Source organism: Gorilla gorilla, chromosome 10 (genome assembly GCF_029281585.2).
Source record: "Gorilla gorilla gorilla isolate KB3781 chromosome 10, NHGRI_mGorGor1-v2.1_pri, whole genome shotgun sequence".
NCBI lineage: Eukaryota > Metazoa > Chordata > Mammalia > Primates > Hominidae > Gorilla > Gorilla gorilla.
In genome coordinates this window covers 69229265-69256753 of record NC_073234.2, presented here as the reverse complement: position 1 = coordinate 69256753, position 27489 = coordinate 69229265, and the positions used below count along the sequence as shown (strand labels likewise).

The window sequence follows — 27489 nt, the reverse complement described above, 5'->3', positions numbered from 1 at the left end:
ATTTAGTAGATGTTTCCTTGAGGTGGGTATCCAGAGGGCTCCAAAATGAATTACTTGGCAGAATTCTGGTAGGGTAACTGGCTTCCGCTTCATGTGTTCTCTGTTGTCTTTAATTCCCATTTTAGGGAATAATACAAATAGAAAAAACATGGTCTAAAATTTGTCTCTGGCTTCTCTGCTCTGAAGGCACAACAGACTAGTGTCAATATTCTAGCCTGAATGATGATAGTCTGTTGCATTGGTCTGAACTTCCTACTGGCCAGTCAAGATATGTGTGATTGCCAGCACTTCATGCTGTACCCGTGTTAAGGAGTCAGAAAAAGTAGAGCAATTTATTTCTGCCTTTTTTAGGGAGAAAGCCCTGTGGCTCTCACTGGTGAAGCTTGGTAGTTGGGATGTATTTAGCTGACTTGGCTCTGCATGGGGAACGTTGTGGTGTGTCCTCCACAATAGGTGTGATCATCCTGCTGGGAATCACAATTGCAGGCACTTTTTAATCCAGTGTTGCCTAAGACAAAGTACAATGGATTGGGATATCTGATTGGATGGCCTGTGGTTCTGAATAGAGTTTGTAGCTGGATACATGAAAGATGGGAAGGCAGAGTTGTAGGTGAACAGCTTCACCGTGGTGACCTGATGACTTGCTCTTCTCATAGACCATGGAGGCAAAGCTTAGGCTTAATCACAGGCTGACCCATATTCTGGCAGGACACCCTGCAGGTCCTCCAAGAACAAAGTGAGAGAAAAGCAGCCCTGTGAGAAACAGTCACAAAGCAGTTTCTCATCTGCCTCCTTGGTTTCAATTGTGCATAGGACTTTACCACCTTGGGGGGTATACTTGCTGGCTATAAAATGGCCACAGTTTGGTGTTCTCATCTGGCTTGGTGTCATCCTGTGGGGCTGGGGATACTGATCTTGATTTTGCTGTTGGACTTAGTAATATATGAATCCATTTGGCCTTTTGCTGACTGCAGTTACAGAAGCATAGAGAACTGTTCTGCCCCTTCTAATCACTGTGCTGCAAGAGGGAGGGTTGCGAGTCTTTGTTAATTTGTTGTGATATTTAAATGAGATAAAAGTGTATAAAGCATTCCACATAGTTCTTTACATACAGATTTTCAAATGTTAGTTGTTTATAGTAGTACAGATGTACCTCAGCTTACGATGGAGTTACATTTCGATAACCTGTATTAAGTAGAAAATGTAAGTCAAAAATGGGGTTTTATAGACATGATGGGATGGGAAAACACAACATCCAAAAAACTTAGCTAACACAGTACACCATTGATTGGTTTTTTGTTTTTTTTAACGTGCCGTGGGAGGGGCAGCCCCGCACGTCCGCCCCCCCCCCCCCCCCCCACAACACCAGCCTGCCTCCGCAGGGGGGATTTTTGTTTTGTGTGTGTGTGTGTGTGTTTTTCATTGATTGTTAATGCTCATGATCACGTGGCTGACTGGGTGCTATGGCTTGCTGCCACCACCCAGCGTGGAAGAATATCATACTACCTATCACAGGCCCGGGAAAAGATCAAAATTCAAAGTACAATTTCTGCTGAATGCCTGTATCACTTTTGCATCATTGTAAAGTCAAAATTATTAAGTCATACCATTGTATTGTGGTCCAGGACCATCTGGGCTTAGAAAAATGGATTCTAGAAAGCCTATTTAAGGACTGATAGGCTAATTTTTTCTGTGACTAAGGTGACAGAAAGCCAGAGCTAGTACAGGTTGAATAAATTGTGTTACATTTGGAATTCCTGAAAAGTGGCTTTTTACACTGAATTGTTAGTATTGGTGGTTTGTTAACTTTCTACAGGTATCTCTAATTTTTCGAATGCTTATATTGCAAATCAGGTTTTCAATGAAAAATAGACTTTACTCAATTTAACCATATCAGTGGATACTCTTTAAATAAACTTTCCTTTGTGGAACATAAGAAGTGGAACTTAAAAAGCCATAAGGGAAATTTTCAATTTAAAATACCAGAGCGAATTTATATATTTTAGGTATAAGAATAGTATTTTAATGTATATTATTTATTTCTTAAGTCCTGTGTCTTTTAGGTACTGAAATGCTTACAGATGAAATCATGCTATGTCTGTGGTTGGCATAGATAGAAAAGGAAACAGAAGTGGTCAGGACTTTTTCCCATCTATAAGTTTACATTAGGACTTCTCTTTAATGTGGTGTTCAGATAATGTTTGTTTATTCAGCAAATACTGAAACCTGCTAGACATTATCTACATGCATGTGTCTTTTGGGTTGGCCTGAAAGACTTTTATGCCTGTCGTATTGGCTGTTAATAGTACTTTGATTCACTCTGATGATGTTCCACTTACCTTTAATAAATTGTCAACCCACTTTTCTTTCCCTTTTTTGAGACAGATCTTGCTGTGTCATCCAGGCTGGAGTACAGTGGCACTACCATAGCCCACTGCACTCTCGACTTCCCATGCTCAAGTGATCCTTCCACCTCAGCCTCCCAAGTAGCTGGGAATATAGGCGTGTACCACCACGCCTAGCTAATGTTTCTATTTTTATTTTTATTTTTTTGTAGAGACTGGGTCTTACTGTGTTGCCCATGCTGGTTTTGAACTGCTGGACTCTGCCTCAGCCTCTCAGCATGCTGAGATTATAGGTGTGAGCCACCACACCTGGCCAGTGGTAACCCCTGTGTATAAAACAATTCTTAGGCTGAGATGGCTTGAGCCTCAGGAGTTCAAGACCAGCCTAGGCAACATGGCGAAACCTCATCTCTACAAAACATTAAAAAAATTAGCCACACGGTGGCATTCACCTGTAGTCCCAGCTGCTTGGGAAGCTGTGGCGAGAGAATTGCTTGAGCCCAGGAGGTGGAGTTGCAGTGAGCTGAGATCATGCCACTACACTCTAGCCTGGGTGACATAGTGAGACCCTGTCACAAAAAAAATAAACCAAATTCTTGCTGTGGCTCAGTTTATACTTCCATATTCTATTTCTTGCTGTTTTATCTGACCTACAGCAGACCTGGCCACCATGCCATATTCACAATATTAGGTTCGTTTTCTGGTTTGTTTGATTTTCTTTTGTTTTTGAGACGGAGCCTTGCTCTGTCACACAGTCTGGAGTGCAGTGGCATGATTCCCGCTCACCACTGCCTCAACCTCCTGGGTTCATCCAATGCCTCAGCCCCCCAGGTAGCTGAGAATACAGGTGTGTGCTACCACAATGCTGCCCAGGTTAGTCTCGAACTTCTGAGCTCAAGTGATCTGCCTGCCTTGGCCTCCCAAAGTTCTGGGATTATAGGTGTGAGCCACTGTGCCCAGCCTAGGTTTATTTTCTTATACTTCTTTCTATTCATGTGTATGTGTGCTTGTGCATGTGTGTTTAACATGGATAGTAATATGGTTATTTCCTATAGGTATAATTTTAGATTATTTTTTGCTTTATAATTTTCTGTAGTAAGCCCAATTTACAAATAAAGGAAGCTGCTGGGTTGACAACTTTTCAGTTATTTGCATTGTGTGGATATAGAATATTTTTTAAATTTCACAGATATTGTTAATCTTAGTGAGATCTTTAATATGAAAGTCCACATCCATAATTATCTTTATGCTTTCTTGCAGCTGTTTACTTCTAATTATTTCCTGATTCACAAATTAATTTTTGCAATTCACAACTTCAAGAATACTTGGACTGTTGGATTCAATCCATAGTAATCTGCAAAAGAAGAGAAGCAGAATTATACCTAGAAGTCTACTAATGGACAGTTAGTCACCCACCTACATATTGAGGTACTCTGGACCTTTTTCTTTCACCCTCACTGGAAGGGAATGTGGGTGGGAATTTAAGACATCTACTTCCTTGTTGATTTTCCACCTATTTGTTCTATTCATTATTGAAAGTAGGGAATTGAAGTCTTCCACTCTTATTGGTGAATTGTGGTTTTTGCTTCTTGTATTTTGATGATCTTTTTGGTATTAATAACCTACAGATCACATTTGACAGTTTTAAGTAAACAAGCTTCCAGATTAACTTGCTTTGGGGAGGTCTTGTGATACAAGATGGTGACATCCTGTCCTTGAGTAAAGAATCTTACACGTTCCTCAGATTGGTATACTGATTAATACATAACCTAACACTCAAAAGGGTGCTGCTTTATTTGTAAATCAGGTTTTATTGATGCAAGTTTTCTTGCACTTAGACATTTTAGCCTATATGTTGCAATCAGTAGCCAATGATTATAACCTCAGTATTGTATCCTCCAACGAAAAAAGACAATTTGAGTATTAGGAGTCCCCCTCCCTTCTCCTATAATTTCATATAAAAGCCTTCCAACTTGTAGCGGACTCCAGAACACTTCGAACTCTGTTGGTATGTCTTCCCAGATTGATCCTCACATTTGGCCTCCGATAAACCTTTATCACATTATGTCTACCTCAAGAACCTTCGTTTTAGACAACAGTGCATATATGTTTGTAATTGTTACCTTGATGGGTTGATCCTTTTATCATTATAAAATGCATCTCTTTATCAGCATTTTTTGTCTTAGTCTGTTTTGTCTGATACTAGTATAGGCATTCCTGCTTTCTTTTTTTGAGACGGAGTTTCACTCTTGTTGCCCAGGCTGGAGTGCAGTGGCACAATCTCAGCTCACTGCAGCCTCCGCCTCCCGGATTCAAGTGATTCTCCTGCCTCAGCCTCCCAGGTAGCAGGGATTACAGGCATGTACCACTATACCCGGCTAATTTTTTGGGTAAATTTTTGGGGTTTCACCAGGTTGGTCAGGCTGGTCTCGAATTCCTGATCTCAGGTAATCCACCCACCTCGGCCTCCCAAAGTTCTGGGATTATAGGTGTGAGCCACTGTGCCTGGCCTGCATTCCAGCTTTCTTGTAGTTATTTGTGTGATATTTTTTCATCACTTTACTTTCAGTCTGTGTTTTTGGATCTAAGGTATATCTCTTGGAAACAATAACATATAGTTGGATAGTTTTTAAAATCCAGACTGACATTCTCTGTCTTTTGGATTGTGATATTATGAAATATATCTCTGGTCTTTATCCCTGTTTTCAGGCATACACTCCTAAAATTCGTGCAGTCTCCAAAGTGATAAATGTCTTTTTTGTATGCTAATGAGTTGACTTATGGCTGACATCCCCTAGTTTCAGAATGGAGGGCTGGTCACCTGAAAGACCAAGGCCCGATTAAAGGGTTGGGACTTTTCAGCCCTACCCCTAATTCCTGGTACCAATTGTCTATCTTAGTCCATTTTCTGTTACTTATAGCAGAATAACTGAAACAGGGGCCTTTATGAAGAAAAGGAATTCATTTCTTACACCTTTGAAGGTGCACCTGGTTGAGAGGGAGGGGGTGAGGTTAAGTTGATCACCAATAGCCAATGGTTTAATTAATCAGACCTGTGCAATGAAGCCTCCATAAAACCGGAAAGGATAGAGTTTAGAAGGCTTTTCAGGTTGCTGAGCAGGTGGAGGTTCCTAGAGGGTGGCGTACCCAGGGAGGGCATGGAAATGCTGTGCCCCTTCTCATGTGACCTTGCCTTCTACATCTCTTGATCTGAATCCTTGGTAAGGTACTTTATAATAAACTGATAAGGTGTTTCCCTGAGTTCTATGAGCTGCTCTAACACGTCAGACCAAAGGAGTGGGACATGGGAATCCCAGTTTACAGCTGGTCGGTTGGAAGCACAGGTAAAATAACCTGGGACTTGGTGTTGGCATCAGAAGTGGGGGCAGTCTCGGCTGGGCGCAGTGGCTCACGCCTGTAATCCCAGCACTTTGGGAGGCCGAGGTGGGTGGATCACGAAGTCAGGAGATCGAGACCATCCTGGCTAACATGGTGAAACCCTGTCTCTACTAAAAATACAAAAAATTATCCAGGCGTGGTGGTGGGCACCGGTAGTTCCAGCTACTCAGGAGGCTGAGGCAGGAGAATGGCGTGAACCTGGGAGGCGGAGCTCGCAGTGAGCCAAGATGGCACCACTGCACTCCAGCCCAGGCGACAGAGTGAGACTCCGTCTCAAAAAAAAAAAAAAAAAAAAGTGGGGGCAGTCTTGCAGGACTGAGCCCTAAACTGATGAGATCTGACACCATCTTCATATAGATAGTCTCGGAATTAAAATGAATTAGAGGACACCCACCTGGTGTGTACACTGCAGAACTGATTGCTTGTTACGTGGGGTGAGACACCCACACATCTGGTGTCAGAAGTGTGAGAAAGTTTATTCCTACATTCTCAGAATTGTTTATATAAAAATGTTATTTTTTATATAATTACACTTACCTCTAATGTTTTACTTTTTGTTTTTATGTCTCGTCTTTTTATTCCTTTCTTAGTGGGGTTTATTTTGCATAAATGAGTATTTTCTAATGTAGCATTTTAATTTCTCTTTTTGTTTTTTTCTGTTTTTAATTTCTTTAACGATATTTTCACTGTATTTTTTGTAACTTCATGGAAGCACAAATTCTTTTTAAAAGTATTTTTTATATTAAAGTATCAGTGATGGAGGCTGGCAGAGATCTTGGGGCGAGAATTTATTTTCTCAGAGAAATGGTAGTGATGGACCATGGAAACTTGTCTATGGTAATCTGTGTTAGAATATATTCTCGAAAGTTCTAAGAATACATTATATCCACAGGTAGATTATGCCATCCTAGAGACTGCAGCTGACCCTTAAACAATGTGAGTTTGACCCATGTGGATCCACATACACATGGATTTGACTTTTTTTTTTTTTTTTTTTAAGAGATGCGGTCACTCTCTGTTGCCCAGGCTGGAGTGCAGTGTACAGTCATAGCACATTACAGCCTCAAACATCTGGGCTCAAACAGTCCTCCCATCTCTGCCTCCTGAGTATCTGGGACTGCATCCACACACTACCTTGTCTGGCTACACTTGGAGTTTCTTCTGCATCTGCCACTCTACTGCCACCCTAAGTCGTAATCCCTATGTTGTTCAAGGGTCGATTGTATTTTCTTTCACAGTCTATTTGTGTAGCTAGTAGGCAGTCTTCCAAAAACTTCAATTTAGGTCGTTCCGGAGTGCTTTTCGAGTTTTCAGTTTTCTTCTATGCCAGTAAAGGAGAGGGATGGAGGGAAAAAAAACCCAAATTAACATAGTTTCCCTTCCTACCCATATGCTCTGTATTAATTGCTAGGGCTGTGTTTGAGATAGGAAAACCAAAACTTCGTCACACAACTGACCACTTCATCTCTGGTCACCAGAATGTATTTGTATTTCTTCCCATCCGCAAACTGTTTTCCAGCTGACAACAACTGGGTATCCTACAATTCAATTACATGTTGGCATCATCTACCTGGAGAAAGCATCAGATCCCACAGGTTGAGGACTCAGTCCCACAAGACTGCCCCTGACTTCGCCAGTCCTGGGTCCTGGGTTGCGACCTGTACTTTTGACCAACCTCTTACAAAGAGGGGATTGTCAAGACTCCCTCCGTGGATTTGATTAATTTGCTAGAGCTCACAGAACTCAGGGAAACAGTTTACTTATTATAAAGGCTATTAGATGAAGAGCCAGGTGGAAGAGATGCATGGGGGAATGCATATGTGAGCGCTTCCATGCCCTCTCCAGGTGCCCCATCCTACGGTCACCTCTATGTTACCAGACACTCCTGTTACTCAGCAGATTACAAAGGTCTCAGGAGCTCTGTGTCAGGAACCGGGTTCAAAGACCACGTATTAGTGCAAAAGATTGTATACCCCAATCTACAAGAGTTTTAGGTGCCCCATGTCTGGAATCATGGGCAGAGACCAAGTATGTATTTCTTATCGTGGGCTACTATGACAGTAATGCCACAGACTGGGTGGAGAAATTTATTTCTCCCAGTTCCGGAGGCTAGAAGTCCAGGGTCAATATGTTTGATTTCTGTTCTCTTGAAGCTTCTCTCTCAGTGGCTTGCAGGTGACTGTCTTCTTGCTGTGTCCTAACGTGGTCCTTCCTCTGTGGGCCGACATCGCTGGTGTCCCTCTTCCTATGGGGGATACTAGTCGGATTAGAGCCCCACTCTAATGACCTCACTTAACCAATTATCTCCTTAAAGGCCCTATCTCCAAATACATTGAGGGTCAGGGCTTTCATTTATGAATTTTGGGGAGGGTACAATTCAGTTCATGAGACTCTCTCCTCCAAGTTGACGTAAAAGCCAGGGGACAGTGAGGGGGATGGGCAGTTATGAAGCATCATTAATTCTTAGAAGTGCTGCTTTTCTTCTGTCAGTGAACACTGTGACCCATTCTGCTTCCAACCTTGTGGACTAGTCAAAGTAGTGAGGAACAGAGTCCTAACGCATGAGAGTTGTAAAATGAGTGTCAGCATGTGGTGGCTGCCTTTTTTTTTAAACGGATAGACTTTATTTTCTAGAGGAGTTTTAGGTTTAAAGAAAATTGAGGTCAGGCATGGTGGTTCACGCCTGTAATCCCAGCACTTTGGGAGGCCAAGGCAGGCAGATCATGAGGTCAGGAGTTTGAGACCATCTTGGCCAACATGGTGAAACCCCATCTCTAGCAAAAATATAAAAAGTGAGTCAGGCATGGTGGCACGTGCCTGTAGTCCCAGCTACTCGGGAGGCTGAGGCAGGAGAATCGCTTGAACCCGGGAGGTGGAGGTTGCAGATCGTGCCACTGCACTCCAGCCTGGGCGACAGAGCGAGACTCCATCTGAAAAAAAAAAGAAAAAGAAAATTGAGCTTATAGTACAGAGCATTCCCATATAAGAGCTTTATAGGAACCTCCCATCTCCAAAACTCTTAAGGTTCCACTATTAGCAACTTGGATTAGTCATACTGATATGTTATTATTAAAGTCCATCACTAACATTAGAGTTTACTCTGTATCCAATGGGTCTTACGGGTTTTGATAAATGCTTAATAGTATGCATCTACTATTATAAGAGAGCTTTAAAAAATAACTTTATGAAATCAAAACATACCTAAGAAAGGGTACAAATGGTAAGTGTATAATGCAGTGGATTATGTAGGGAACACACTTGTGTGTAAGCACCACCCTGGTCAAAAGCAGTCTTCATGCTACTTAACTACCAATTGCTATTCCATCACACTTTGTAAAAAGTACCACTACAGTCCCTAGATGGTTGGTTTTGTCTGTGCTTCAATCTTTATATAAATGGAATCATGGATTATTCTTTAATCTCTGGCCTTTTTCACTCAGTCTTGTGTTTGTTAGATTCATGTTGCATATAGCCTTTTATTAATTTTTGTTACTGTAGTGTTTCATTAATATGAATACATTTCTATTTTGTTTGTTTCCAGTTTTTGCTTACTGCACCTAATGCTGCTGGCAGTGTTATAATTATGCATTTCTGTTTGGTACATACCTAGGAATGAAACTTCTAGGTCTCAGGGCTTGCATTTATTAACCCTTGGTAGATGATGCCATACGTCTTTCCAAAGTGTTGGTTACTTTAAGGATCATGATATACTCCTATCACCATTGTAGGAGAGTTCCATTTGTTCCATTTTCTTGCCAACATGTGGTATTGAGAGTTGAAAAAATTCTAGCCATTGTGAGAGTATAGTATTACCACCTTATGGTTTTCATTTACATTTCTGATATTCATAATGGATTTAGCCCTTACCAAAAATTTTGCCATTTAAATATAGTTGACCATCGAATAACATAGGAATTAGGATAACTGACTCTTGTGCAGTAAAAAAAATCCACATTTAACTTTTGACTCCGCCAAAACTTGATCACTAATAGCCTGCTGTTCAGTGGAAGCCTTAACAGTAACATAAACAGTTGATAAACACATATTTTGTATGTTACATGTATTATATGCTGTATTCTTAGAATAAGCTTGAGAAAAGGAAATTTTATTAAAATCATAAGGGATTGGGTGTGGCGGATCACAAGGTCAGGAGTTCGAGACCAGCCTGGCCAACATGGTGAAACCCCGTCTCTACTAAAAATACAAAATTAGCCTGGCATGGTGGTGGGACCCTGTAATCCCAGCTGCTCGGGAGGCTGAGACAGGAGAATCGCTTGAACCCAAGAGGCAGAGGTTGCAGTGAGCCGAGATCGCACCACTGCACTCCAGTCTGGGTGACAGAGCGAGACTCCATCTCAAAAAAAAAAACGCAAAATCATAAGGAAGAGAATATATTTACTATTCATTAAGTGGAAATGGATCATCATAAAGGTGTTTATCCTCATCACATTTATCTTAACTAGGCGGAGGAGGAGGAAGAGAAGGGGTTGGTCTTGCTGTCTCCAGGGTAGCATAGACAAAAGAAAATCCACGTATAAGTGGACCCACGCACTTCAAAGCCACGTTCAAGGATCAACTGTAGTGTCTCATACAGTGTTTAATTAAGCTTCATGCTTATTTTTTATTGAGTTGTCTACATTTTTCTTTTTACATAATTCCCTATATAGGCTGGATATGATCTCTTTGCTATGTATTGCGAATGTAATCTTCTAGAGAGTTACTTTACTTTTTCACTTCCTTAATGGTGTTTTTTGATAAACAGTGGTGATTAATTTTGATGCAGTCTGTTTTATGGACCTTTTTTCTTATTGTTCATTGTGCCCTGTTATAGGAACCTTCCCCTATCCCGAGGGCATAAAGATATTCTCATGTTTTTTTGAGATGGAGTTTTGCTTTTGTTGCCCAGGCTTGAGTGCGGTGGCGCGACCTCGGCTCACTGCAACCTCCGCCTCCCTGGTTCAAGGGATTGTCCTACCTCAGCCTCACGAGTAGCTGGGATTACAGGTGTGTGCCACCACATCCAGCTAATTTTTGCATTTTTAGTAGAGACGGGGGCTTCACCATGTTGGTCAGGTTGGTCTCAAACTTCTGACCTCAGGTGATCTGCCCGCCTCGGCCTCCCAAAGTGCTGGGATTTACAGGCATGGGCCACCATGCCTGGCCTGTTTCTGGAAACTTTAAAACGATAATCTACCTGGGATTGATTTGTTTGTATATGTCTCTTGGTGTGTAATTGGATAAGGCTTATTTTCATTCGTGGCATGTAGATAACCAATTGACCTAGCTTCATGTATTGAAAAGAACTTTTTTCCTAACTTTGTCATAAAACAAGTGTCTATATATAAAAGTGTGTGTATGTCTTCACTATTCATGCTTGTTTTGCATTTCCATGGAAAGTTTATAATCAAGCTTGTTACACCAAAAAATCCACTGGGATTGTATTGGCTCTTAATTACTTTTTCTTTCTTTTTTTTTTTTTTTTTGAGACAAGATCTCATTCTGCTGCCCAGGCTGGAGTGCAAATGGTGCAATCTCAGCTCACTGCAACCTCCACCTCCCGGGCTCAAGTAATCCTCCCACCTCAGCCTTCCAAGTAGCTGGGACAACAGGTGTGCACACCTGGCTAATTTTTTTTTTTTGTATTTTTGGTAGAGATAGGATTTCACCATGTTGTTCAGGCTGGTCTTGAACTTCTGACCTCAAGCAGTCGCCCAGCTCAGCCTCCCAAAGTGCTGGGATTACAGGCAAGAGCCACTGCGCTTGACCTAAATTTAGAGATTATTGGCATCTTTAATGCTGTCTTCAAATATTTGAACATGGCATATCTTTACACTCAGCTGTTTGTTAGAGATGTGACACATCCTTCATTTTCTAAGTATTTTTTAATGGTATTTTAAAAAATTACTGCTGATAATATTCCTGCATATTGACCTTATTTTTGGGCATTGTAATAAACAGTAAAACAAAAAGATCTCTGCATAGTTTTGGATTTTCTGTATAACATCTGATACTCAGTTTTGTGTTTTCTTCTCTGCTTATACTCCTAATTTTTTTTCTTTATACCAGCTAGGATCTCCAGTAAAATGATTAATGGAAGGATAGTGGCATCTTCTATGTTACTATTTAATTGTTTTAGCTACCATTTATCAAAAGAAGTTTCCATCTTTATAATTTTTTAAATATGTAGGTATTTGGGTTTTTTTTTTGTTTTTTGTTTTTTTTTTGAGACAGGCTCTTGCTCTGTCACCAGGCTGGAGTGTAGTGGCTCAATCTCAGCTCATTGCAACCCCCACCTCCCGGGTTCAAGCGATTCTCCTGCCTCAGCCTCCTGAGTAGCTGGGACTATAGGTGCCCGCCACCACACCCAGCTAATTTTTTTTTTTTTTTTTTTGTATATTTAGTAGAGGCGGGGTTTCACCGTGTTGGCCAGGATGGTCTCCATCTCCTGACCTCGTGATCCCCCTGCCTCAGCCTCCCAAAGTGCTGGGATTACAGGGATTACAGGATTACAGGTGTGAGCCACTGTGCCCGGCAGTATTTGATTTTGTCAGAAATTCTTATCTTGGATTTTTGAAATGATCTCATGATTTTTTTTTTTTTTTTTTTTTTCCTGAAACGGAGTCTAGCTTTGTCACCCAGGCTGGAGTGCAGTGGCGCCATCTGGGCTCACTGCAAGCTCCGCCTACCGGGTTCTCGCCATTCTCCTGCCTCAGCCTTCTGAGTAGCTGGGACTACAGGCACCCGCCACCACACCTGGCTAATTTTTTGTATTTTTAGTAGAGACGGGGTTTCACTGTGTTAGCCAGGATGGTCTCGATCTCCTGACCTCATGATCCGCCCACCTTGGCCTCCCAAAATGCTGGGATTACAGGCGTGAGCCACCGCACCCGGCCCCACAGTACTTCTGACACCAGATGTGTGGGAATTTTTTCCCAACTGACCAATTCTCTCCACATACCAACTGGGTGGATTGTGATTTGATTCAGTTCTGACACTGTCTACCTGATGTTACCATCAGAACCCACAAGTTAAAGGGCTCAGTCCTACAAGACTGCCCCCACTTGAAGCTAGTCACAAGTCCAGGTTTGTACTTCTGACCAACTGGCTATAAAGCAAACAAGGTATGCTTTCTCTGAGGTCACTACCTTCCCAGCACTTCAGTGTGTTCTGTTCACCAGCCCAGAAGCTCAGCTCATCACATCTCAAGTTCAAGAGTTTTGTTTTTTAAAAAAAACAGCCTTACTCTGTCACCCAGGCTGGAGTGGAGTGGTGCCACCATGGCTCACTGCAGCCTCAACCCCCAGGCTCAGATGATCCTCCCTACACTGCCTTCTGTTTTCTGAGTAGGTGGCTGGGACTACGGGCATGCACCACCATGACGGGGTAATTTTTTTTTTTTTTTAATTTTCAGTAGAGACAGGGTTTCACTATGTTTCCCAGGCTGGTCTTGAACTCCTGGGCTCAAGAGATCTTCCTGCCTTAGCCTCACGGACTGCTGGGATTACAGGCATGAGCCACCACACCCAGCCAAGAGTTTTTATAGAGTCCAATCTCCAGCTCCCCCCACCACTTTATGGAGGTCAGTGGTTAGAACTAAAAGTTCCAACCGTCTAATACTTGGTTTTCCTGGTGACCACCAGCTGTATCCTGATGGTATCTAGGGGCCCCCACTTTAAGTCACCTCAGTAGCATAGACTCAGGTATGTGCATACAGAGTTCATTATGAATAACAAAAGATATTTATGAATTAGTGTTTGCTTATGCCAGAAATTTTCTTTTCCTTTTTTTTTTTTTTTTGAAACAGAGTCTTCACTCTGTCACCCAGACTAGAGTGCAGTGGTGTGATCTTGGCTTACTGTATCCTCCACTTCCCAGGTTCAAGTGATTCTTGTGCATCAGCCTCCTGAGTAGCTGGGATTACAGGTGTGCACCACCACACCCCGCTAATTTTTGTATTTTTAGTAAAGATGGGGTTTGGCATGTTAGCCAGGCTGGTCTCAAACTCTTGGCCTCAGGTGATCCACCTGCCTCTGCCTCCCAAAGCGCTAGGATTACAGGCGTGATCCACCGCACCCAGCCTTATGCCAGAAATTTACTGAGTTCATTAAGGTAACCTTGAATAGCCCTGGGGAGTTTAGACTTTGTGAATGAACAATGAGAATGTTTTTAACCGTATGTTTGAACTTCCCTTTTTTTTTAATTCTCATTTTTATTGTCATGTTAGCTTTTTTAAAAAAAATGCAGTTAGCATGGATTACTTAGAAGAAAGTCTGTTAAAAATAAGTAAAAACAGAAGGTGATTGGCATTTAAATGTAACAAAAAGCTAGCTGTCATTGTGTGGAATGAATTTCTGTTAAACACTTTAGAAATTTCATTGACACTTGCCTTATTTATTGTTGTATCCTCTATTGCGCCTCTTCTTCCCAAATTAAAGATGAGGCTGCTCTGAAGATTCAGTAATTAGGATGGACAGTCAGCTACTAATTTTCTTAGATATTCTATCTAGGCAAAACAGCATTTTAATAAAATATCTTTATTTCTTACAGATTCCTGACATTCAGACAACTGACTTGTAACTGACTTGTAATACACTGCTACTATATCAAACCGACAATGAATTGGAATGAAAAACCAAAGAGTGCTACATTACCACCACTGTATCCTAAAAGCCAGCCACCTTTTTTGCACCAGTCTTTAATAAACCAAATTACCACAACATCTCAGAGTTCTTTCAGCTATCCTGGAAGTCACCAAGAAGCATGCATGTATCCCGGTAATTCAAATCCAATTTCACAGCCACTGCTGAATATCCAAAATTATCCTCAACAAATCTCTGTTTCTGATATGCATAATGGGACAGTTGTGGCCTCACACACTTCAGTAGAAAGAATAACATATGCAAATGTTAATGGACCCAAACAACTAACTCACAATTTGCAGATGTCTTCAGGAGTTACCCAAAATGTATGGTTGAACTCACCAATGAGGAATCCTGTGCATTCTCATATAGGGGCAACTGTATCTCATCAAACTGATTTTGGAGCTAATGTACCCAATATGCCGGCACTACAGAGTCAACTGATAACATCAGATACCTATTCTATGCAAATGCAGATGATCCCTTCTAATTCTGCACGACTTCCTGTAGCTTACCAAGGAAATCAGGGACTTAACCAGTCTTTTTCAGAGCAACAGGTTGATTGGACACAACAGTGTATATCTAAGGGACTGACTTACCCAGATTACAGACCACCTCCAAAGCTATACCGTTACTCACCACAAAGCTTTTTACCAGATTCTACCATTCAAAAACAAAACTTTATACCACATACATCATTACAAGTTAAAAATAGTCAGCTTCCAAATTCTGTATTAACTTTACCATCAAAGCAGACCTCAGCTGTATCATCACAGCAGTATGTCACGCAAACTGACAAAAGACCTCCTCCTCCTCCTTACAACTGTAGATATGGAAGCCAGCCTTTGCAAAGTACTCAGCATGTTACTAAACACTTGTCTATGGAAGTTCCTCAGAGTCGAGAAATGCTGCCATCTGAAATAAGGACCAGCTTTCAACAGCAGTGGCAAAACCCTAATGAAAACGTCAGCACAATTGGAAATTTCACTAACTTGAAAGTAAATACCAACAGCAAACAGCCTTTTAACGGTCCCATTAGATCTTCTGTGGATGGTGTTCAGACTCTTGCTCAAACTAATGAAGATAAAATAATGGATTCTTGCAATCCAACTTCAAATCAGGTACTGGACACAAGTGTCGCAAAAGAAAAGCTAGTAAGGGATATTAAAACATTAGTAGAAATAAAACAGAAGTTTTCAGAACTTGCAAGGAAAATTAAAATCAATAAAGATCTTTTGATGGCAGCAGGTTGTATTAAAATGACTAATACTTCTTATAGTGAACCAGCTCAGAATTCTAAATTGTCTCTAAAACAAACTGCCAAAATCCAGTCTGGACCCCAGATAACTCCAGTAATGCCAGAGAATGCAGAGAGACAAACACCAACAGTAGTGGAATCTGCAGAAACAAATAAGACTCAATGTATGTTGAATTCTGACATTCAGGAAGTCAATTGCAAAAGGTTTAACCAAGTTGATTGTGTTTTACCAAATCCTGTCTATTCTGAAAAGCGGCCAATGCCAGACCCATCTCATGATGTGAAAGTTCTCACTTCAAAGACATCAGCTGTTGAGATGACCCGGGCAGTATTGAATACTCAGCTTTCATCAGAAAATGTTACCAAAGTTGAGCAAAATTCACCAGCAGTTTGTGAAACAATTTCTGTTCCCAAGTCCATGTCCACTGAGGAATATAAATCAAAAATTCAAAATGAAAATATGCTACTTCTCGCTTTGCTTTCACAGGCACGTAAGACTCAGAAGACAGTATTAAAAGATGCTAATCAAACTGTTCAGGATTCTAAACCAGACAGTTGTGAAATGAATCCAAATACCCAAATGACTGGTAACCAACTGAATTTGAAGAACATGGAAACTCCAAGTACTTCTAATGTAAGTGGCAAGGTTTTGGACAACTTTTGCAGTGGACGAGAATCCTCAACAAAAGGAATGCCTGCTAAAAGTGACAGTAGCTGTTCCATGGAAGTGCTAGCAACCTGTCTTTCCCTGTGGAAAAAGCAACCTTCAGATACTGCGAAAGAAAAGGAGTGTGATAAACTCAGAACAAACACAACAGCAGTTGGAATTTCAAAGCCTGCTAACATCCACGTTAAGAGTCCTTGTTCAGTTGTGGGAAATTCAAATTCTCAGAATAAAATAAGTAATCCCTCACAGCAGACAGCTTTGTCGATGGTAGTGCACAATTATGAGTCTTCAGGTATAAATATAACAAAGGGAACAGAACTTCAGATAGCTGTAGTGTCACCGTTAGTTCTGTCAGAGGTCAAAACATTGTCTGTCAAAGGAATAACACCTGCAGCATTACCTGAAACATTGTATCCCGTTATTAAAGAAGGCAGTGTTTGTAGTTTACAAAATCAATTGGCAGAAAATGCAAAGGCAACTGCTGCTGTGAAAGTTGATGTTAGTGGACCAGTAGCAAGTACAGCAACATCAACCAAGATTTTTCCACTAACTCAGAAGGAAAAGCAGAATGAGTCAACTAATGGCAATTCAGAAGTCACACCTAATGTCAATCAAGGAAAGCATAACAAATTAGAGTCAGCTATCCATTCTCCTATGAACGATCAGCAAACCTCACAGGAGTCAAGGAATAGTACTGTTGTGAGTAGTGATACATTACAGATTGACAATATTTGTTCTCTGGTTGAAGGTGATACCTCTTACAATTCCCAAATAGCAAAGATATTCAGCTCTCTTCCTTTGAAAATGGTTGAGCCACAGAAACCTTCTCTACCCAATCAGCAAGGGATTGGCAGCAGAGAACCAGAAAAACAATTAGATAATACCACTGAAAATAAAGACTTTGATTTTCAAAAAGATAAACCTGTACAGTGCACAGATGTTTCACATAAAATATGTGATCAGTCAAAGTCAGAGCCACCCTTAGAGTCATCTTTTAACAATCTTGAAACAAACAGAGTTATTCTAGAGAAAAGTAGTTTGGAGCATGCCACTGAAAAAAGCACAGCTAACGATACGTGCTCGTTAGCTGCTATTCAGGAGGATATTTACCCTCAGGAAATAGATGCATCCAGCAACTATACTCCCCAAGATCCTGCAAGAAATGAAATCCACAGTGATAAGGCACCTGTCTTATACCTACATGACCAGCTGTCAGAACTTCTAAAAGAGTTTCCTTATGGCATTGAGGCTGTGAATACACGTGAAGGTTCTGTGGGCCAGCAAACTGCATACCAGACCTCAGAAGATCAAACTGCTGATAAAACCAGTTCTGACTCCAAAGACCCAGCAGATCAAATACAGATTACAATATTAAGCTCAGAGCAAATGAAAGAAATATTTCCTGAACAGGATGATCAACCCTATGTAGTAGACAAGTTGGCAGAACCTCAGAAAGAAGAGCCCATCACAGAAGTAGTTAGCCAGTGTGACCTGCAGGCACCTGCAGGTGGACAAAGTCGTGATTCTGTGATACTGGATTCTGAGAAAGACGACATCCACTGCTGTGCATTGGGCTGGCTCTCCATGGTTTACGAAGGAGTACCCCAGTGTCAGTGTAATTCCATCAAGAACTCAACTTCAGAGGAAGAGAAACAAAAAGAGCAGTGTTCTCCTTTGGAGACCAACAGTTGTAAACAAGGAGAGAGAACTTCTGATAGAGATGTCACTGTTGTTCAATTTAAGAGCCTTGTAAATAATCCAAAGACTACTCCAGATGGGAAAAGTCATTTTCCTGAACTACAAGACGACAGTAGAAAAGATACACCCAAAACAAAACCTAAAAGCTTACCAAGGACAGAACAAGAATTAGTTGCTGGTCAGTTTTCATCTAAATGTGATCAACTAAATCCCTTGCAAAATCACAAAAGAAAAAAATTGAGGTTTCACGAGGTAACCTTTCACTCCAGTAATAAAATGACAGCATCTTATGAACAAGCTTCTCAGGAAACCCGACAGAAGAAACATGTAACACAGAACTCACGTCCACTAAAAGCAAAAACAGCTTTTTTATCAAATAAAGATGTGTATAAGAAGCATAGTTCTTTGGGACAGTCATTATCACCAGAAAAGATAAAATTGAAACTCAAATCAGTTAGCTTCAAACAAAAACGAAAGTTGGACCAAGGGAACGTATTAGATACGGAAGTAAAGAAAAAGAAACATGATACACAAGAACAGAAAGGAAGTGTGGGAGCTACATTCAAATTAGGTGACTCTTTGTCAAACCCAGACGAAAGAGCCATTGTTAAAGAAAAGATGGTATCAAATACTAAGTCTGTAGACACGAAAGCTAGTTCATCTAAATTTAGTAGAATTCTAACTCCTAAGGAGTATTTACAAAGGCAGAAGCATAAAGAAGCTCTGAGTAATAAAGCATCAAAGAAAATCTGTGTGAAAAACGTGCCATGTGATTCTGAACATATGAGACCAAGTAAACTTGCCGTGCAGGTTGGAAGTTGTGGGAAATCAAATGAGAAACACAGCAGCGGCGTGCAGACCTCTAAAGAATCATTAAATGGCTTGACAAGCCATGGTAAAAACTTCAAAATCCACCATTCTCAGGAGTCTAAAACATACAACATTCTAAGGAATGTTAAAGAAAAAGTTGGTGGGAAGCAGCCTGACAAAATATGGATTGATAAGACTAAATTAGACAAGAAATTAACCAATATAAGCAACGAAGCTCAATTCAGCCAAATGCCTCCCCAAGTAAAGGATCAAAAGAAATTATATCTGAATAGAGTTGGGTTTAAATGCACTGAACGTGAAAGCATTTCTCTCACCAAATTAGAAAGTTCACCCAGGAAGCTTCATAAAGATAAGAGACAGGAAAATAAACATAAGACCTTTTTACCGGTGAAAGGTAACACAGAAAAATCAAACATGCTGGAGTTTAAATTATGTCCAGATATCTTACTAAAGAATACAAACTCTGTGGAAGAACGGAAGGATGTAAAGCCTCATCCCAGGAAGGAGCAAGCCCCTGTGCAAGGTCCAGTATGATTTTCTTGGTGGTGTCTACAATGTAAAGAGTCGTAGGTCAATATTTGGGCTAGCACCTCTCATGCTGTCTGGGCTGCTGGGAAAGACTTTAATGTGTTATGCCACTACCTAGTATTTGTTTTGCCTGGTAAACCAATGTTTCATTGGGCGGTATTTGTTTTGTGTTCATTGCCACCTTATTGTAAATTGTAGAAAATTGGTAGTCATGACGAGCTATATAAAACTTGCCAGATAGAAATATTTCAGTTAGTACCAAGAAGGCTGTACTGTGAAAAACATTACACATTCCTTGTGGGAATGTCAGAAAAGTGTCAAGTAGCTGGTAATGTAAGAGTCTTGGTTTTGTTAATTCTCCTTTGGACTTGTAATTTGAAAGCCCTGTGAACTTGAAATTTTGTTCTGAATGTTAGAGGATAAGTAATGATGAATACTGAAGTCTTTTTGTTCATATGGAAATGGATCAACTAATTGTCCTCTTTGAAACAGTTGATGACTGTGTTATCACTATAGTTAAAATGGTAACATCTAGCCTACTCATAAGATAGAAGAACCATGAAAGCAGTATTGTCCAGTGTTATAATTTAAAATCTTTAAAGCCAAGCTGGCAGCTATGAATATTAGGTAGCTTAATGGTAGACTTCTCAATGTAGTGCAGGAAGGAAGGAGAAAATTGATAACTAGTTGTTCATGGTACTAAGGGAACATTTAGAAGTAGTGGATATTATATGTAAAGCATTGTGCTGAGAAACTCAGATTGGAAAACTAAAGGATTTGAATGAAAATTGGAAGTCTTTGCTCTGCTTTTCTGACTATATTTGTTGGGGTTCATAAAACAATAGCATAAACAGGATATGTTTTCCTGGAAAAGAAGATAGGGATATATTCATTTTGTAAAAAATTGGTGGTTTCAATAGATTCTTTCATTTGGATCCTTGGAATTTGAGGTGGGGATATAATGGGAACATTGGAAGTGGGTGGGGGCAATGTAGTTTTCTATCTCATGTGTCCTTTAATATCTGGAGATGTATTAATCTCTTCAGCTCATGTGAGGGGAACATAATTACGTAGTAAAGATAAACTCATTTTTTAATTGAGGTAAGCATTTCAAATAGGAGAAATCATTTTTCCAGTCCTTTTTTTAGAGTTGTGTTACATGTGGTTATATCTAGTGCCTTCCAAAATCTATTTTCAGCTTACATGATTTTCCTTTGTTATAGTACTAAAGGAGATGATTAGCAATATCTAGAGTTCTGAAAATGAATATTTAAATAGTTTCAGGAATAAAAAGTACAAAAGAAGACTGGTTAAAATTTGTTGCTACAAAGAAAAGGACACAGAAAGACAGCCAAGAGAGAGGTAAAGTCATCTTTTTAAATCTTCATTCACTTATCTCCCTATCTGGTATATGGAAATTGGACTATGGTTATGATATGATTGTAAAGTATGATTTTATCCATGTTCTTTTTTTTTTTTTCAGTCATTCAGCGTTTGTGTTTGAGTGGTAGGAGGACATTTTTGTGTTGTCGTGCTGTGGAATGAAAAGCTGAGCTTTATTTTCTTTTAATAGGAAAATAGTTCTTATCACAATGAGTTAGCTAAGAGGTTTGCATATTTTACCTGTATAGGACCAGACAGCAAATACTTTAGGTTTTCTGGGTCGTAAGGTGTCTGTCCTGACTACCCAGCTCTGACTCTGTTTCAGGGAAATGGCTGCAGATAATATGTAGATGAGTATCAGCTGTGTTCTGATTAACTATTTATTTATTTATTTTGAGACAGAGTCTTACTCTGTCACCCAGGCTGGAGTGCAGTGGCGTCATCTTGGCTCACTGCAACCTCTGCCTCCCAGGTTCAAGCGATTTTCTCCCTCAGCTTCCCAAGTAGCTGGGACTGCAGGTGCATACCACCACGCCCAGCTAATTTTTGTATTTTTAGTAGAGGCAGGGTTTCACCGTGTTGGCCAGGCCGGTCTCAAACTCCTGACATCAGGTAATCCACCTGCCTCGGCCTCCCAAAGTGCTGGGATTACAGACATGAGACACCGCGCCTGGCCTCTAATTAAACTTTATCTTCCAAAATAGGCAGCAGGCTGGACTTAGTTTGCCAGACCCTGGATTCAATTATTTACATGTTAATTTGATTAATCTTCAACACAATTTAGGCAAGGATATTTCCATTTTATAGATGAGAGGTTACATCATTTGACTTAAGTTTCATTGCTAGTGGCTGAATAGGGACTTGAATCTGGTCCCCTCTTTTCAAAGTCCATTAAGTGTGGTTGAGGTATAGTCAGCCCTCTGTATCTGTGGATTCAAACAACTGTGGATCAAAAATATTTGGGAAAAAAATTAATACAACCATAAAAATAGAAACTTAAAAGACAATATAGTATAACAACTGTTTACATAGCATTTACATTGTATTAGGTATTAAAAGTAATCTAGAAATGATTTAAGGTATGTGTGGGGGGTATGCTTTAGGTTATATAAAAAACACTATGCCATTTTACATAAGGAACTTAAGCATCCCCAGATTTTGCTATCTATTTGGGTGGATGCTGCAGAGGTGTCCTGGAATCAGTCCCTCTTCAATACCCAGGGATGACTATTTTAATAATGAGACCGGTCCTAGCTGTGTTATTTGCTGGGAAGGGATTTGGGCTGAGGACCAACTAGAAAAAGTAGAGCTTTGAGTATTTAATTTTTTTTTGAGACGGCATCTTGCTCTGTCTCCCAGGCTGGAGTACAGTGGCACGATCTCGGCCTTGCTGCAACCTCTGCGTTCCAGGTTCAAGCAATTCTTCTGCCTCAGCCTCCTGAGTAGCTGGGACTACAAGCACACTACCACGCCTGGCTTATTTTTGTATTTTTAGTAGAGACTGGATTTCTCTCACTATGTTGGCCAGGCTGGTCTCAAACTCCTGAACTCAGGTGATCTACCCGCCGCGGCCTCCCAAAATGCTGGGATTACAAGCATGAGCCACCGTGTCCACCCGAATATACGATTTAATTAGTGGAGTGAAAGTACCTTGTTGTTAGGGTTTGGCTTTGAAAACTAAAAGCTGGAGCTCAAGAGTTTTGTCTTAGTTTTGGTTCATTAAATGGGCAAAGAGGGGGCTGGGCACGGTGGCTCACACCTGTAATCTCAGCACTTTTGGAGGCCGAGGCAGGCGGATCATGAGGTCAGGAGATTGAGACCATCCTGGCTAACGCGGTGAAACCCTGTCTCTACTGAAAATACAAAAAATCAGCCGAGCGTGGTGGCGGGCACCTGTAGTCCCAGCTACTCGGGAGGCTGAGGCAAGAGAATGGCATGAACCCAGGAGGCGGAGCTTGCAGTGAGCCAATATGTCGCCACTGCACTCCAGCCTGGGTGACAGAGAGTCTGTCTCCAAAAAAAAAAAAAATAGGCAAAGAAGGGTTCAGAGCCTCAAAAATGGACAGCAGCAGAATCTCACCAAGAGAAACAATAAGAAGCACATTTTATAAAAGGAATTGACGACGGTTGTGAAGAGAGCTTCAAACAAATACTTAGAAGCAGGTGTGCAAAAATTGAGTAGAGGCCGGGCGAGGTGGCTCACGCCTGTAATACCAGCACTTTGGGAGGCCGAGGCAGGCAGATCGCCTGAGGTCAGAGGTTCGAGACCAGCCTGGCCAACATTATGAAACCCCATCCCTACTAAAAATATAAAAATTAGTCAGGTGTAGTGGCACACGCCTGTAATACCAGCTGTTCAGGAGGCTGAGACAGGAGAATCACTTGAACCTGTGAGGCGGAGGTTCCAGTGAGCTGAGATCGGACCACTGCACTCCAGCTTGGGCAACAGAGCAAAACTCCGTCTCAAAAAAAAAGTCAGTTAGCATTGAAATATGCATATGGGAAAAACTTGCATCAATGAAGAAATATACTCTTAATCAGAACAGGACAAATAACCTAAAGAGGAAGGAATGAAGAGCAGTGAGAGGCCTGACAGTGGGAAAACAATGCCTCTTGAGTTGGAAGGCAGAAAGCCAAAAATGCGAAAGATACAAATGGGCACGAAGATTGGGGTAAGAAAAAAGCTCCTTGGAAACAGGAGAGACATGATTATCTCAAAGAGAAAGCGAGAGGCATGTTTGGAATCTGAAGCTGAAAACACTCAAAAGACAGATACACAGATTGACCAGAGGCTCAGAGATAAGCATGAGTTGAATGACATGTGCAGACAGCACAGCAGGATGAGCAATGCACGGTGAATGTGAGGCTGAAATACTCAGAATCATGATGAAAGAAAAACACAAACCAGGTACACTAAGGCAAAGCTGGGTGAGGCAATCCAGGAGACAAGTCATACAGCTTTGTCATGGCACGACAAGATGCAAATAGGTGAGACCTAAGGGAGGAGAAAAAAATCTCAGGTGCTGCTACGTGGGCATTTTTATTTACTTATTTTTGTTTATTTATTTATTTAATTTTTTAGACAGTCTCGCTGTGTCGCCCAGGCTGGAGTGCAGTGGTGCGATCTAGGCTCACTGCAACCTCTGGTTCCTGGGTTCAAGCGATTCTCCTGCCTCGGCCTCAGCCTCCTGAATAGCGTGAACCACCTCACCTGGCTGATTGTTGTATTTTTAGTAGAGACAGAGTTTCACCATGTTGTCCAGGCTGATCTTGAACTCCAACCTCAGTGATCCACCCACCTCAGCCTGCCAAAGTGCTGGGATTACAGGCGTGAGCCACTGCGCCCGGCCACATGGGCATTTTTTAAATGCCTATTGGGGCGAATGAAGCTGGTTCTGGAGAAGGGATCTCTGGGAAATAGTGAATTATATACCTTAGAGAGGCTGGAGAACAGTGAACCAACTATGAAGTGAGAGAAAAATGCCATGAACTCCCAATCCGCTATAAAGAAACATACATCTGGCCTGGTGTGGGGCCCATGTGTGTCATCGCAGCACTTGGGAGGTCAAGGCCAGAGGATGGCTTGAGCCCAGGAGTTTGAGACCAGCTTCGGCAACATCAGGAGATCCCATCTCTACAGATAACTTTTTTAAAAATTAGCTGAGCATAGTGGTGCGCACCTGTGGTCCCAGCTGCTTGGCAGACTGAGGAAGGAGGATCACCTGAGCCCAGGAGTTGAGGCTGCAATAAGCCCTGATGCAGCACTGCACTCCAGCCTGGGCAACAGAGCCAAGACCTTGTCTCAAAAAAAAAAAAAAAACAAAACAAAAACCCCACAGGAGAAACAGATGTCTAAATTCAGTAGCAAAGGTTGCAGCAAACTTGAAGTCCTAAGTTAGGGTAAAGAGATGAAGAGGAAATTACAAGAATTTCTTGGAAAGCAACTTAGAGACCCATCTTGGGCTTCAGTGTTACTAATTCTGAAAGAAAGCAAACGAGAAAGTGGAAGACTTTGCAGCAGATCTAAAGAACTAACAGGACAGAATACTCCACCCACTCAGGTAGAAAAAGACAAAACAAGACCCCATTATTCAGAAGGAAATAGCTGCAGCAGGAATGAAATGTACAGATAGTCCCTGACTTGGCAGTGGTTTGACTTAGGATTTCTTGACTATGATGGTATGAAAGTGATACACATTCAGTAGAAAGTGTATTTCGCATACCCATACAGCAATTCTGTTTGTTTGTTTGTTTTTTGAGACAGTCTCACTCTGTCACCCAGGCTGGAGTGCAGTCGTGTGATATTGGCTCACTGCAACCTCTGCCCAGCTAATTTTTGTATTTTTAGTAAAAACAGGGTTTCGCCATGTTGGCCAGGCTGGTCTTGAACTGGCTTCATGTGATCTGCCTGCCTTGGCCTCCCAGAGTGCTGGGATTACAGGCGTGAACCACCATACCCAGCCTCAACATATTTTCAATAGGTGATGGGTCATTATGAAAAAAGGACACTGAAGCTAATGTAACACTGAAATGGTCTAAAGAAACAGGAAACTATAGATGTGTTTTAGAATATCTAATACATGGCAAGACCAAAGTATGAAACCTATCCTTTTCATGTATTGTTTGGGACTGACTCATATTTGTACTCTTCGTATTGCTAATTTACATAGCTGTTTAAAAGGTCATATTCATACTAATGATATGCAATGATACATTTTATTGAGCCAAGAGTAAGGTAGAACAGAACAGCCCAGGGCAATGAGGATGGGGCAAGGAGGTAGGAGTAGAAAACAGCCCCCAAAAGAAAGGCAAGATGTCACGTGTATATAACTTAAAATTCTATAAGTGAAGAGCTATGGTTCTGAAACTTTTGCTTAACTCCTTGCCTTAATTTTTTATCCCTCCAATATATATTTTCCCTCTGAATTTTGATTATATATTGATCACAGCTAACATTGAGAAATAAAGTAAGTAAAGTTTTTATTTCCCTTAGATAATGTTAATTCAAGACTCTCAAAGAGAAGCTTCAGTGCAGATGGATTTGAGATGCTGCAAAACCCAGTAAAAGATTCAAAAGAAATGTTTAAAACCTACAAACAAATGTACCTGGAGAAGAGAAGCAGAAGCCTTGGTAGCAGTCCTGTAAAATAATGACAAGATGTGGTTTTGTAATTGCCACTGGGAAATTTCTTTCCTTTTCTGTTCAAAATATTTCGCTGAAACTAATGAGAAATGCCATGATAAAGATTTCTCAGAGTTTGGTTCCCACTTTCATTGTATTTCATTGAAAGTGCTTAATTAAAATGGCTTGAGAACTTTGGGCAGCCATGTGTAAGAAATGGATGGTATTCACCGGGGAAACATAAGGTATTTGAATTTCTACTTTATTGAACCAGATTTACCATTATTTTAAAAGGAGTGCTTATACAAATCAATTTGAAATTCTACCCATCTTGAGGGAGGACTGTTCCTCAGTTAAGGACTTGTTTATTTAAATGGGACTGTAAATATGTTTTGGTTTCTAAGCTATATTAGCAAAATTTATTTTTCAAAAATGCCCACTGTGATGTGAATGTCAAAATATATTCTTAAGTGTTTTATAACTAATTGTAAACTTTTTTTCAGAAGTCTTATTTTATACTTGTGAAACTGAACACAATTTTGGGACAACGTTTAAACATTACTTTTCATACTTGAAATAAACGTTTATTTTTTAAAAAACTAATTTGAAACCTTCACAGCTCAGTTTCTTTTTGGTTTCCTACCTTTAAAAGGACGCATTTTGGAAAGTGCTTTCAAAAGCTGAAATGCGAGGTGGCTCATGCCTGTAATCACAGCACTTTGGGAGGCTGAGGTGGGCAGATCACAAGGTCAGGAGATCGAGACCATCCTGGCTAACACGGTGAAACGCCGTCTCTACTTAAAAAAAAATACAAAAAATTACCAGGACAGGGTGGGAGGCACCTGTAGTCCCAGCTACTCGGGAGGCTGAGGCAGGAGAATGGCGTGAACCCAGGAGGCAGAGCTTGCAGTGCGCAGAGATCGCGCCACTGCACTCCAGCCTGGGCGACGGAGCCAGACTCCTCCTCAAAAAAAAAAAAAAAAAAGCTGAAATGTCACAGCAGCTGTGCCAGTAGGTATTTTTAGATTGTGTTCACATGAGAACACAAAAAAATTTACTAGGTTCAGGAAATTTCAAGAAACTGGAAGGCAAGATATAACTTTATTTCTTAATGTTTTTGTTTCTTAATGTTTGGAGAATTTTTGTGGTTTTTTTGTTTGTTCTTTGAGACGTACTCCCGCCCTGTTACCCAGGCTGGAGTGCAATTGCGCGATCTGGGCTCACTGCAACCTCCGCCTCCCGGGTTCAAGCGATTCTCCTGCCTCAGCCTCCAGAGTAGCTGGGATTACAGGCGCCTGCCACCGTGCCCAGCTAATTTTTGTATTTTTAGTAGAGATGGGGTTTCACTGTGTTGGTCAGGCTGGTCTCGAACTCCTGACCTCAGGTGATCCGCCCACCCCAGCTTCCCAAAGTGCTGGGATTACAAGCATGAGCTACTGGGCCCAGCTGTTTTTTTTTTTTTTTTTTTTTTTGACATGGAGTCTCGCTCTGTCGCCAAGGCTGGAGTGCAGTGACGCCATCTTGGCTCATTGCAACCTCCGCCTCCTGGGTTCAAGGATTCTCCTGCCGAGTAGCTGGGATCACAGGTGCCTGCCACCACGCCCAGTTAATTTTTGTAT

The 27489-nt window shown here is 41.1% G+C and overlaps 1 protein-coding gene across 6 annotated transcripts in view; it reads left to right on the top strand.

The window, feature by feature from the left end:
• RESF1 (retroelement silencing factor 1) overlaps window positions 1-26473 on the top strand; it is a 33710-nt gene extending 7237 nt beyond the window's left edge. For 3 of the 6 annotated variants that reach the window (XM_019039206.4, XM_031000800.3, XM_063694068.1), the window contains 3 exons: window positions 14292-19360; window positions 20644-20727; window positions 25742-26473. In XM_019039206.4, coding sequence (XP_018894751.2) covers window positions 14359-19360; window positions 20644-20727; window positions 25742-25899 — 5244 coding nt within the window. In that variant the 5' untranslated portion in view covers window positions 14292-14358 and the 3' untranslated portion in view covers window positions 25900-26473. Of the gene's footprint in view, window positions 1-3605; window positions 3774-14291; window positions 19361-20588; window positions 20728-25741 lie in introns of all 6 variants that reach the window. The other 3 variants (XM_004052945.5, XM_055357931.1, XR_002008287.4) reach the window with 2 other exon arrangements.
• The last annotated feature ends 1016 nt before the right edge of the window (window positions 26474-27489 follow it).